We start from the raw sequence: 14386 nt of genomic DNA on the forward strand, positions 1-14386 counted from the left end.
TGTAAGATTGTACAGTACTCATTCAACTGATTTGGTCCAGCTGCAAGAAGGCAACCAATGCCCTTGAAACTTAAAGCGTTTTGGGAAGCAAGTGCAATGTTTGAATTTAAGTCTGCAGCATCAAAACTCAATACATGTACCCTGTACTGTAGCAAGAATAGGTATATGTCCTGATCCCAAGGACAATACAGAACTAAATATTCTACAACATTGGATTCTGCAAGAGTCTCTTGTTCTTCCAGGGTGAGTTCAACCACCTCTGTCTGCCACATCTACACTGTGTTGGGTGGAGTCAAGAGTCAAGGTTCTTTGGAGCACAAGAAGCACTAGGCGCATGATCCTAACCGGTACTTGGCAGCTCCCCAAACTTCTCTGAGCTGGGTTGGTTGGGGTCAAGGCTCGTTGGAGCTGGGGGGGTGGGGGGCGTGGGAAAGCATCTGGTTTTCAAACACCGCCGGTTTTTTGGGTAGTCAGATTTTTACCTGTATTGTGGTTTCTGTTTTTTATAACCAGACTTTCACTGTAACGAATCACTTGGCATGGAATCGGGCAAGATTCGCACAGATCAAATTTTGAGCTCCAGCAATTATAATTTCAACTGGTCCCCAGAAAGATCGAGACTAAATCACCCAGAAAATGCATGGACACCATCTTCGGACTCCAGCAAGGAGTGGATACAGGTAAACATAGTGATGAGATACCATTTCGCTCAGACAGTCATTAGTAATTTACAGTCATACAAGAAGGCTTGTGGCTGTGAAGAATTTTCAGTTTTCCAGTATAGATTAAAATGGATTTATTCAATATGAACATCAAACAAATCTTCTGAGCTGGTAACTTCCTCCTATAACTGTCACAAAACAGGGGCCAATGGAAAATTTCAGATACATTTTCCTTTTCAGTGAATGTACTGACAGAATGCAATATATTTGCACACTGTTACAAGTTCCATGTTTTTTTATCTGTTTAACTGGGTAAAATTTGTGTTCATTGTGTTGGGGAATGTCAATGCTGGGACAAGGGCACTCCAAAGTCTGCATCAAGCACTCTGAGATCGGGTACAGGTGGCAAAATAAAATATTTCAGATGCTGGAAACCTAAAATAAAAACAGAAGATGCTGGAAATACTCAGCAGGTCAGGCAGCATCTGTGGAGAGCCAAGTAAAGTTAACATATCAGGTCTGTGACCTCTCATCGGAGCACAAACTGGACATCATTTTGACTTCTTTATTCTTTCATAGGATGTGGGCAAGGCCAACATTTGTTACCCATCCCTAATTGCCCTTGAACTGAGAGGTTTGCTAGGACATTTCAGAGGGCAGTTAAGAGTCAAGCACATTGCTACAGGTCTGGAATCACAATTAGGCCAGACTGGGTAAGGACAGCAGATTTCCCTCCCTAAGGGGCATTAATGAACCAGGTTAGATTTCACTTGACGATAGATAAATGGCCACCATTACTAAGACTAGCTAGCTCAATATTTATGCTTTGTTAATTGAATTTAAATGCCACCAGCTGCCATGGTGGGATTTGAATCCATGCCCCATCTCTAGATTACTAGCCCTGTGACATTACCACTATATTACCCCCCACCTTGCGACTTTGTGGGGATGGGGGTGGGGGGGTGATAGTGAATCAGCAGCCCATTTTACACATTCCCCAATTTCTTTAGTTCCACTAATGTCAGTCCTGTCCATTTAACCTAGAGAAAAGTTTTGAATCCTTAATTAATTATAAAATTAACATATTTCAAGAAAATGAGAAAACAGAGCTAGTCTGCACAGATTTTGCTTGCTTTCACCAGCCTGCTTGGTAAACACGGTAGAGTGTTTTTCGGAGGAAACTGACATGGTCAATGGATAATGCAGTGAATGTAGGGCATTAAGAAAGTTTTTGACAGAAGACTATTAGGGAAGATTAAGGGTAGGCAATTAGGAGGATGAAAGCAAGCGGGATTAAAATTTGGTGGGAAGGGAGAATATAGCAAGGCAGTTTACGGGATTAGTGGATAAAACCAAAATGTCTACATTCAAAATCAGATGGATATGTCATTAATGGATAAGTAGATGAAAAGATATGAGAACAAGTTGGGTAAATATAAATAGGATTATTGGCTGGTATAAAAGATAAACACTGACACAAACTGTTGGGCCAAATCCTGTGTCCATGTTGTAACTTGGAGTGCAGAATTATGTTGATTAAAGAATAACACTGATTTGAAAAGGGGGCTATTGTGCCCCTCCCCATCCAATTTATCACCATTCCCCCCCCACCCCTTGCCTTTACTAGGGCAGATGGTGGCAAAGTGATACTTTCACTAGGCTAGTAACCTAGAGGTCTAGGCTGATGCCCTGGGGATATGGTTCAAATCCCACCATGATAGCTAGTCTCAGTAATGGTGACCATGAAGCTATCTGTGATTGTTGTGAAATCCATCTGGTTTACCAATGTCTTTGAGGGAAGGAAATTTGCCAGGTCTAGCCCACATGTGACTCCAGACCCATAGCAATGTGGTTGACTCTTAACTGCCCTCTGAAGTAATCTAGTAAGTCACTCAGTTCAAGGGCAATTAGGGATGGGCACCAAATGCTGGACTTGCCAGCGACACCCACATCCCAAGAAAAAAAAAGCAATGTTGGAGAAGAAGACAATGTCATTTCTGCTAAGCTACTTTTGAGTGACAGATTGTAGTGAACAGCAGCTGTAATGAGCTTGAGGCCTGAGGTGAATTAACAAGTTTTATTGCTTAGATATGAGTGTGATTATGCATAAATGTCAAGCCACAGTTAGAGGATGAAAAACTTAAGAGTTTTTATTTAATAAATTGTGCAGTGAAGAGTAATCCAAAACAATAGAAAATAACATGATATCTTTCTGCCTTTGGTAAAGAACAGACATTATTTCCACTGGGAATTTTCAGTCTGAAAATTCTTAAACCTGACAGAGAGAAGCTAACTTGTTACTGGGAGATTTCTAGGTGTCAGTATCCCAGTACAGGGAGGGTGAATTTCCATACTGGGGAGTTCTTCCATTCATCTGCCTGAACTTTGGGGCATAGCCATGAAAACTCCAGAAAAATGGCGTAGACACTGCTATTGCCATTTTCCTAGGGTTTCTCCAGCTTCTGTGCTGAGGTTATGCTGGTCAGTTCGGGGAACACCGCCCCCTCCGCTCCCCTGCCGAAAATCCACACCTAAAATGTTTGAGCACAGTAAACCTTCTAAATACTGTAGATAGGCCACGATGGCATGGTATCTGCTTGTAATGCCATTACGTTAGTAATTCTAGCCAGGCCTCAATTGTACCTTAATAATAAAAAAAAGGATTGGATCAATTCACAATTTCTTTAGCCCTCACAAATTCACTCTCGTGTTCAGTATGGAAGTGCAGCAGTGAGGGTTTCGTAGGAGGCTGTTGCTGACTGTTCCTGAAATTCAGCCTCTTTTGAATCTTCCCACTGGCGTGACAGCAGCCCTTTAAATCATTTTGCAACAGCTTTGGTATTATAAATAGCACAATTATCATAAACAGTCTCTTGCTGTGGATAGGTTGGTCATTGTTTTAAACTGTGCCAAGTAATTTCACAGAGAAAAATAAATGTATTTTTATTTATAAATATCCCAAAGAATAAAGAGTCATAATAGCTGTAATGTCACATTCAGGCCTAATCCCCAGAACAAATCTCCTGTCAGGGTAAAAGGTCCCACATCTGTTTTTAGTCTCAGGTCTCATTCTGCTTTTTGTATTGACTTTATAATTTAAAGCACCATTATTATTAATCCTTTACTGGAGGCCCAAGGAAAGGTAAACATGAAATTCATTACTGAATTATTCTATATTGATTCTGATTTGAGGCTATTTTTGAGATGCCAGAGAATTGTCATTTCTTTACATCAGCCATTTATTCAGTGTTGTATAAAACTGACTTTTTACTTTATGTCATTTCCCATTACTAATATGTTCAAGGCATGTGATTGTGGAACTTCATTCTTCCATCTGCACCAACACTGTTTAGAGGGCTACCATCTTTGTGAAAAACTGTTTGTCAACTCTTTTTTAAAAAATTTGTTTAGAAACACACAGGTGACAGCACAGAAGGAGGCCATTTGTCCTATTGCATCTGTGCTGGCTCTCTGCAAGAATAACTCAGCTAATGCCACTCCCCAATCCTGTCCCCAAAACCCTGCAAATATTCTAACATTAGGTACTTATCCAATATGCTTTGGAAAGCCACAATTGAATCTGTCCCCATCAACATCTTAAGGGCACTGCATTCCAGGTCCTAACCACTTGCATAAAGAAAATGTTTTCTTGTATCGCCTTTGGTTCTTTTGCCAATCACCTTACGTCTGTGTCCTCTGGTTCTCAATCCTTCTGCCAATAGGAACAGTTTCACTCCATCTGCTCTGCCTCAATCCCTCATAATTTTGAGCACCTCCGTCAAATCTCCTCGCAATCTTCTCCAAGGAGAACAATGCCAGTTTCCCCAATCTGTCCTTATAACTGAAGTCCCTCGTTCCTGTGGGTGCTCTCGTAAATCTTTTCTGCACCTTCTCTACAGCTTTCACAGCCTTCTTAAGGGACATGATATTGAGATCGAGCTAGTGTTTTATAAATGTTCATCCTTGGTTCTTCCATGCTTTTGTACTCTATGCCTTGATATATAAAGCCCGGGATCCCTGTACTTTTTTAACCACTTGCTCAGTCGCCCTGCCACCTTCGACGATCTGTGTACATGTACCTGCATGTCTAATAACATAGATCACACCTGTCGTTGTGTCCTACTTTTGTGATTCTTTAAAAATCAGTTATTGAGGAGATGTGAGCATCTTCCCTTAGCTCTTCACCCTCCCTGTTAGCCACACACCACTTCATGGGGTAGGATTTTTGGGTCAGTGAGGGGGCGGGGCCCTCTCGCCGATGCATAAAATGACGCGGGGTGACGTTGGGCGTGCATCCCAACGTCACCGCGCGTCATTTAGATTTTCAGTCTGGCGGGCGCGCAGCCAAGTCGGCTGCGTGCTCGCCGAACTGTCACAGGCCTATTAAGGCCTGTTAAAAACTAATTAAAACAACTAAATGATTTGCCCATCCAACCCCAGGGTTGGTGGGCAGGCAAAGAGCTCAGGCGGCCTTCACATTTTTCACAGAACCTCATCCATGGGCGGGATGAGGTTTCACGAAGTGATTAAAAATTCAAGAAAGATTTTCAAAAAAATTCATTGACATGTCCCAGCAAGGGGACAAGCTTTAAAAGATTTTAGTTTCTTTATTTTGATTTTTAAAACTTAAACAAATCTGCTTGAGGCACCTCTGTGCCTCAGGGAGATTTCTGTACTGTTTTGCGCGCGTGCGCGAAAGAGCGCAAACCCCGACTCAGGGAATACCCCCACCCCGCCCACACAGGGAGGACTCAGCACTTCTGGGTGAGTGTCACGCTGGGCGGGCCTTAATTGGCCAGCCCACGTAAAATGATTGTGCAGCCCTGATTGGAGGTGCCAATCAGGTTCACACCTGCCCCTGGCTGCCCCCACACAAACCCCCCGACGGGGGAAAATTTCTGCCCATTAACTCAGTGCCCTTTCATATAAACAGTCAATAAGTTTGAAACACTGTATCCAATATACTTCCTTTCATCTGAAAAAACCTGAAAGGGTTTCTTTTATCAGCTTGCCTGTGTTACATCTTTGAAGAAAAAGATCTCTAAATGTGCACAACAAATGTAATTTCCTACTTCAAGTTGTTTTTTAGAAATGCATGAATGTTGTGGAGCTTCAAAGAAGTAATTTTTTTGCTGCTAGATGAAGGATACTGATTGTCCATTGGTCAGAGGGAATATGCCCTTTCACTCTAATAATGGTGTCAGTGGAGTTATGAGATCGTCTTAGAAGGGATCTACGCCAAGGAGTTTAAAACCTCCAACTTATTTTTCAATTCAAATATCTGCCTGGAACCTACATGCTTTTAGGTTTGGCCATAATGTGCTGCAATTTAACATTTTAACTTAAATATCAATAAAAAAAATATGTGGGACTTTCTTTGGCGGTGCAGGGGCCGTTGAAAACTTTTGACTGGGGCAGGCCTGGCACCTAATCCATTCACAGTAAATTCATTTAGAGGGGCCCCTAATTTGCATACAGCAGGAGCTTAACACCCGAAATGCTTGCAAGGCTACCTGCACCAACCTGGCAGTGCCTGTAATTCAGGTGCTGATAAAGTATGGAGCCCTGAAATTGGGTCTTTTTTTTTTGCTTTTGTTGCATGCCCAGAAATGGGCACACCAAGGACCCCAAGATGTTTAAAGCCCCTTATTTTTAAGTAGACCATGACAAAACTATTTGGGATAATGAGCGACACTCTCCCCACTGGAACGTCGCAGAGCAACTGCATTCTTTAGCTAAAATTATTCAAACGTCTTCAAACATCAATGGCACGCTCAGGATAAACAAAAGATAAAGACTAATGCTAGAGTTTGATATATGATAGCTCCTATATCTAGGCTGCACGAAAGGGATGTCACATCTTTAAAGATGGAAGATGAACTAAGCCTTGTGCAGGAATTTGATACAGCCGGAAAGCTTTGAGAGGGCAGGATGCTGGAATTTTGAGGAAATCCCAAGTTGATATGTTCTGACATCCAGATGAATCTTGTTTCCTACAATAATGGAAGTCTGAATGAAGTAGACTTTCCAAGTTATCCCTTTTCCCTACCCAGCTATAGCATTTTACAGCATTTCATGTTTTGCAAGCAGTTTTACTCCTGGTGGGTATTGGTGAATTTAATTCTTTAAGGGCCACTTTTAGAGAGCCAGACGCCCTTCTAATTTTCTTTCCCTCCCTCTTGGGTCACTGCACATGTTTCTCGCTGAACAGAGGCCGGTGTTTTCGCTGCCCCTTCACCAATGCTACTTTCAAACTGCTTTTTTTTAAAACAGAAGACAGATGATGGTGCTCATCCAAAATGTGGAGGACCACAGATATGAAGTTCTAACACACTGCTATGTGGTAGACATTTTGGTTCACATTTCATTGTTTCACACAAAAATAATGGAGAGGCTTTTGGCTTCTTAGTGACTCAGTAAATATAGAAGCAAAATTCAAGGTCAATGTAAAGCTTTCGTGTTCAACTTTATCTGGCCACCATTTGGAAATTACTTCCTTGGTTAAAGGAGTTGGAAGGAACTGAGGGGGGAAATAAATGATTACAACTTGATTACAAGGCTCCATAATAATAGAATAAAAAAATCATACAGCATAGAAGGAAGCCATTCGGCCCATGTGCCTGTGCTGGCTCTTTGAAAGATCTATCCAATTAGTCCCATGCCACTGTTTTTTCCCCATAGCTCTGCAACTGTTTCCTTCATTGAACTAACTACCTTTTGAACGCTATTGCTGAATCTGTTTCCACCACCCTTTCAGGCAACGCATTTCGGATCATAACAACTCACTTGAATTAAAAAAAAATTCTCCTCATCTCCCCTTTGCCATAGCTGGTGCATTGCCCTGAATTTAGAAAGTCACAGAAGAATGTTACAAATGGCAGGGTTTAAGGGCCTCCCCCATGGTGAGTTTGGTGATGCGGGGGGTTGGGGGGGGGGGGAGGGGGGTGGCATTTAATCAGGTGAGAGGGGGTGGATGGGGACCCTGCCACCTTTCTGCCTCTGCTGCAATTAGGTCCGTGACAGGAAGGCTCGTGGACGGCCTTCCTGCCCCCCCCGCCACCAGTTGAAGCCCTTAAGGGGACAAAGGCACTCTGTGCCTGATTGAGGAACCTGGCAACAGGAAGTGGGGGGGGGCGTCTGCTGAGAGCCAGCCCCCTGCCCTTGTTGCCGATCCCTTCCCTATGACCCCACCCCTCAAACCTGGGCGACCATGCAGCTCTTATGAAATAAAATAAGGGACGTTGACTTGGGGGTGGATGGGACACTGGAGACTGTGAGTGTAGGGTGGTGCCAGTGACCATGAGAACAGGGGGAGGGGTGCTGCTGACCCATGAGAGTGGAGGGGAGGGTGCTGCTCAGCATGGTAGTGGGATGGTAGGAGGACACCTTAACAAGATCCCAAAGCTTTGCTTCTCAAACTATAATAATCTAATACATCATAGAAATAGAAAAACTGATTCGTACAACTGCTCTTATTTCATATACTTATCTTGATTTCAGTCAAGCATTCATACTCCCCATTGACAGAAGACTCAGTGAAGCCCCTCTCATCCAGCTTCTTGGCCCAGGATGGCTGCACATTCTCCCTGCTGCATTGCCCCCTAAATGTCAGCCACATATGCTCCCAGTTGCACATTGCCCCCTATAAAGATGGTGGCTGCACATAATTCCCGCTGCATATTGCCTCCTAGACAAATGGCTGCCTGCTTCCAAAGCCACCTTGTGGCTGTTGGCAGGACTGTGGCTGTGCAAATGTCTTTCGAAGTACGGGACAAATGTAGTCCTGGGAAGAATAAGGGTTGTGGGACAATGAGCTAAATTACGGCACGATCCTATAGAATATAGGACAGTTGGTCAGCCTACTGTGAATGCCTCCCGCCAGCACTCATAGAATTGCCAACCCTCTGGGAATAGCTAGGAGTCTACCGCAATCAACATCAATCTCCCAGTGGCCAAAGAAAGCATTCAGATTGAAATACACCTGCTTTCTTGTTTGCCAGTGTTCAGCCTATGCATGTGCATGATGATGTCATCATGCGCCATGCCATCAGCGGCAAAAAGAGCAGGAGAAACTCTCATCTGTGTTTAAAAGCAAAATACTGCAGATGCTGGAGATCTGAAATAAAAACAGAAAGTGCTGGACAAACTCAGCATGTCTGGCAGCGCCTGCGGAGAGAGAAACAGAGTTCGTGTTTGAATCCAATATGACTTCTTCAGAACCGAACTGAGTTGGGATTGAAACATGAACCCTGTTTCTCTCTCCACAGATGCTGCCAGACCTGAGTTTTTCCAGCACTTTATGTTTTCATTTCTCATCTGCATTTATTTGGTCTGTGCCATCTTTAATGCAGGTAGCTGACACTATGTGTGCCCCTCTGAAGAGCCTTCCCACTCAGTGCTTTGCTTGATGGTGGGAGGGAAAAACTTCTGACTGGGAGATCCATTCATTGAGGCAACATCGGGGAGGGGAATGGCGTGGGGTAGTGCTTTGAAAATAAAGTCATAATGAACAGACTTATTCCCTGTTTTCCTGAATCGCATATGGGATTTGCACAACATTTCCAAGGTGATGCATTACATTTTGAGCGGCAGTGACTCCCCCCTGCAGATGAAATGTTGCCTGGGCCAAGTGCTGTGGTGGAACACTCCAGTCCCAGGCCCGCGCTTCAGGGGAAGGTTCTGGTGTTGGCGCTGGCCAGAGCGGTGCAGCTATGTGTCTTGTCCCATTCGTCCTCTGGAATCTGTCACTCACATACACAGAGAGGGAGCCAGGTTAGTGAGCAGCCATTCTGCTGAAACTAACCCCATCCCCCTTTACTGAATGGAGTTTGTGTTCTGTCTCACTGACTCATTCCGGGAAGGTGCCACCGGTTCAGAAGTCTGTGGTAGAACTCTGCTCTTGAGCAGAAGGTAAGAGAAACTCACAGATTTGAGTGGAATATTTTTATTCCAGTATATAGAACATATTGATTTAATTGCACCTGACCACCTCCTGGACACCTTTACATTCCAGAGGGTTGAAACTTTGCCATCATTTCCTGCATTGAAATATCAGAAAAATTTCAACCAAGCTTCTTTGAAACACAATGCAGCTTGTTTTTTTAAAATAGTTTTCATGCTACTCCACCAGCTCTCTGTGATGTCACTTGCTGGAGCTTTCCATGATGTCACTTCCACTGACCTTTCCTGGAATATGCCCAGCCAGAGTTGGCAACCCTAATCACTCACCTGCGCCTAGGTCCATGGGTGATCCTGGGCCTCAAGTGGATGTAGTACCAACAGCAGCCAACCCTCCTCCTGGTGGCGCTGCAGAGAAGAGCTCCTGGCCTCTGATTGGACAGCACCTCTCAGTGGGTGGGACTTCTAACACCATGGCTCCTTGATTCTAGGGAAGGCCCGCCGTTGCCCAGTTAAGCACCCAACTGGAACTTAATTCGGCGGGCCTTCCTGAAAACAGGTGACACGAGTGTCTCGCCAGCTCTCCAACCAGTGGGTGAAACCCCTGTTGCCTCTTAAATACCGCCTACCGCCTAATATATCACCAATTAAGCGTTTATATTTTAGCAGCAGACACCTCCTGCTGAACTCCATTTCCACCAATATACTGCAGCTGTAATATGTACTATCTATAGGATACCCTGTAGCAAGACCTTAAGATTACTTCCACAGCACCTCCGAGCCCCAAGAGCTCTACTACTACAAACAACAAGAGAAGCAGGCTCATGCACGTTCCACTCCAAATCAAACACCATCATGGCTTGAGCATATGCTGCTAGTCTTTCATTATCACTGGGTCACAATTCTGGAGCTTCCTACTTAATACCAGCATGGCACGATTGGCACAAGGACTTGCAGCAGTTGAATGAGACGGCCCATCACCACCTTCTCAGGATAAGTAGGCACAGGCAACGAATGTCAGTGCAGCGTTGGAATCTTCAAACCAGGCAAATGTTGTCAGAGACTCCCCGCTGAGGTGCTAACTCCACTTAAATCCACTCACTGGATGTCTATTTTGTCCCTCATTATCCGACCACTGAGTGAATAGCCTTGAGGACAAATTGCCTTAGTAAATGCAACTCCTATTTGTTGCATTTGGAATGGCACACAGGGGTCAGAAGTCAAAGAGGAGCCTGTGACCTAGTTATCCACCTATCCAGCTGAAAAAATAATGCATTTATGCATTTGGCTATGGTTGTTCAGAGTTATCACAGAGTAAATGATCCAGACAGTACTAAAAGAGGTACATTGCTTCAGTTGATTTCATTTCTGATGTGACCTTCCCCATTTTAATTTTCAGACATACTTTTGAACAGATAAAAGCTCTAAATCAAAAATTCAGCATGCAAGAAGGAATTCTTCCAAAAATTCTCAAAACAAATGGAGCTCAGCTCATACCCAAGTGACTATATAAAAGTTAACTGCTGTGAGGCACCAATACATAAAAAATCTTTAGCTCAGTACCTGCTGTGCCAAAATGATGGATAATCTGCCTGGCCTAACCACAAATATCGTTATTAGCTCCTATTATATTACATTTACAATTCGGTTCCCCTGTCTTACAAAGGTTGAGATCCAAGGAAAACGAGACACCTTGTGCATTTGCTGTCTGGGCTGTGTGTCCCTATGCAATCCAGGTAGTTGACAATATGTTGCAGCTTGAACTCTGCAAAGGAAAGGAATCGGTAGCATTTATGTTTCATTTCCCTTGTATGTGAATCCAAATGATGACCAGATGTGTGACTTGCACACATAAACAAGGCTCCTACTAAGCTCCTTCTCAGGCCAAGTTTGAACTACATTTTCTTAATATTATTTTAATTGGAACTTTATGTAGAATCATACATTTGGGCAATGTGAAAGGCAAATGAAGTGTCAGGAGATGGTGAATAAATAATAAGAAATAACAACTGAGCAATACACCTTCATTAACATGTTGGACACTTGTACCTGCTTTGTAATACAAAAGTCACTTGATAATTGTTTCCCGTGCTCTTGTTTTGAGCTCCCCATGGCCATATTCTTCTATATTGTTCTTTCTCTCTCTCAAGGGGAGCTGATTAGCTTCTCTGTAGCTTTTAGTATTATGGAGCTACTTTGCTCATCTGCTTAAATAGGTCTTTTAATATAAAAGCCACTCACATCTGAAGCTGGGTTATTTCAGTGGTGGGATTTCTACCCAAACTTTTGGAAAAAATATTTTTCCCTTTTGAGTTCATGAATTGCTGCATCTTTAGTTAAACCAGACACACAGGTGAGCTTCACTCCAGCTGAAAACCTCGAGTGGCCTCCTTGTTTAAGTAAGCTGGCAAGGTTTAATCTCTGACACATTAATGTCAGGTCTTGGAGCACCCACAGAATTGACAATCAAGCAAACAGTGAATTCATGAATAAATAAACCAGGTCTTCCAGTGAATGAATTACACGACAGGCACACACACAGCACATAAACACACAGGCCTGAATTTTCAGCTCGGCGGGCCCAGGATCGGCCGGGAATTGGACCATCGACCACGGTCAGCCCCCAGCTGCGATTTCACACAGGCCGGCCAAGCAACAGTGAAGCACTGCCGGGTGGGGGTGGGAGGAGGGTGGGCGACGATGTCAACACGTGTGCGGGCAAGCACTGAGAGAAAGTTCCCTGAAGGCAGAGGGCTGCCTCAGGGAGCTGCAGACCCGAAAACGCTCCAATAACATTTTAAAAAGCAGAAAGAAAATGTCCGAGCAACCAGGCACCTGAAAATATAGCTGATAAAAACGCTGCCCTCAGATTTTTATTTTTATTTTATTTCATAGCAGAAACCTCATCCCACCCTCGGATGAGGTTTGATGAAAAATGTAAAGGCCGCCTGGCCGATGCGCCCGTCCGCCAATCATAATGTTGGATGGGGCGATGAAAAATCAGAGACAATTGCGCCGTTAATGGGCTTAACTGCTCTCTTAATTGTTGGCAGGTGCTCTTCCGACTTTTACGCGTGCCCGCTGAGCGAAATATCGAGTGCGCAATGATGTCGGGACGCTCGCCCGACATCATCTCTCGCGCTTCACGCCCGATCGGGTCAGGTCCTCGCCCGCCTGCCTGATCAACGTAAAATTCAGCCCATAAACACTGCACGGTAGCTGAATGCATATTTGACCCATTGCGCACACTGTAGCAAATGAACAAGAAACTCACTACTGAATCAGCAGACAGTTTTGTTTTAATATTTAAAATTTCACTTGACCGTTTGAAAATATTAATGAGAGTTGGCGCTGTATTAATACAGGTGACCAGTATTTATTGTGTAATGTAACAAGTTACACTAATGTCTAACAAGCTGTGGCTGCTTTTGATTGTTGCAGGTGGACCTGGGATTCCTGCAGCATGTCTCTGCCATAGCAACGCAAGGTGCTATCTCCAAAGAAACTCAGCGGGAGTATTTTATCCAAACATACAAAGTGGATGTGAGCTCCACTGGTGAAGACTGGATAACTGTGAAAGAAAGGAGTAAACAACCAAAGGTATGTTGTTCAAACAATCTTTTACTTTAAATACGTCAGCAAAAGTGCTCTTTTGAAAAAGAAATGCACGATATGAAAGTTGTCATTCAACTTGTTTGTTCCTTGAAATGCTAACTTTAGAGGACACAGCTGATCTTTTATCCATGTCTGTGACAAGAGCATGAATTGATGCTCCTTTAAGTCCTGAATTAAAGTTACCCTCCACAGTTAGAAAAGCTAAATCTGACCTACTAAAGGCTAAAATTCTCCAGATTCCAACATCGGAGAGGATTGTATATTGGATCTAAACATGTAGATAAGATTAGTCAAATCTGAGATTTTTTTTGGTTAATGGAATATGAATAAGGGACGTGCAGCAAGCAAGTTGATTAAATTACCTCGCCATCTCTCCTCCTGACAGCTGAGGCCTCACATTTTAAGCAAGACAATTATCCATGATTGAATGGATTGTATTTTTATTATCAATGGTTTCCTTTAATGTATACATTTTGAAATATAGGATATGTGGAAATGTAAACATTAGGCACAAATTGCCACAAAAGAATAAAAACACCTCATATATAACCTTAGGCAATAACCTCCTCCTCAAAGGAATGAGAAGCTCACGCTTTTTTAATGCTAGTCTTCATATATTTTCTTCAGTAGGCCATCAGCAGCAACAACAAATTTCATTTATAGAGCATCTTTAAGACAATGGGGAGAATTTTCTCCCCATCGGTGGGGGGGGGGCGGGGGGGGGCTGAGCGGGAGCGGGCGTGGGTGGCTATGCGCGCAGCCGATCGCCACCAGTGATCGCAGCATGCCGCCGTTTCACATGAGCGGGCCAATTAAAAGGCCCGCCCAGCGTGATGCGCACCCAGAAGCGCTGAGCGCTCCCTGTGCGGGCAGAGGTAGGAGGGAGAGCCAGGGCCCAATTTATAAAAATTATTCGGACATGTCCCCTCACGTGACAGTGTCACATGAGCCAGGATGTGTCTATGAATTTTATTAAAAATTTTTATTAAAGTTTAAAAACCTTCATGAAACCTCATCCCGCCCGCGGATGGGGCTCCATGAAAAATGCAAAGGCTGCCTGGACTCTTTGCCTGCCGCCAACCTGAAGGTTGGATGCACAGCTCTGTTAATTACTTCAATTGCTGTTTAAATGGAATCACTAGGCCTTTGACTGTTAGGCGGGCACACAGCCGACTCCGGTGCGCACCCGTCGAGCTGAAGATTGGAATGAC

The 14386-nt window shown here is 43.8% G+C and overlaps 1 protein-coding gene across 9 annotated transcripts in view; it reads left to right on the plus strand.

The window, feature by feature from the left end:
* Positions 1 to 14386, plus strand: part of nrp1a (neuropilin 1a) — a 204722-nt gene that overhangs the window by 108452 nt on the left and 81884 nt on the right. For all 9 annotated transcript variants that reach the window (XM_041183373.1, XM_041183372.1, XM_041183365.1 and 6 more), the window contains 2 exons: positions 514 to 680; positions 13002 to 13160. In XM_041183373.1, coding sequence (XP_041039307.1) covers positions 514 to 680; positions 13002 to 13160 — 326 coding nt within the window. The remainder of the gene's footprint in view (positions 1 to 513; positions 681 to 13001; positions 13161 to 14386) is intronic.

Source organism: Carcharodon carcharias, chromosome 3 (assembly GCF_017639515.1).
Source record: "Carcharodon carcharias isolate sCarCar2 chromosome 3, sCarCar2.pri, whole genome shotgun sequence".
Lineage (NCBI taxonomy): Eukaryota > Metazoa > Chordata > Chondrichthyes > Lamniformes > Lamnidae > Carcharodon > Carcharodon carcharias.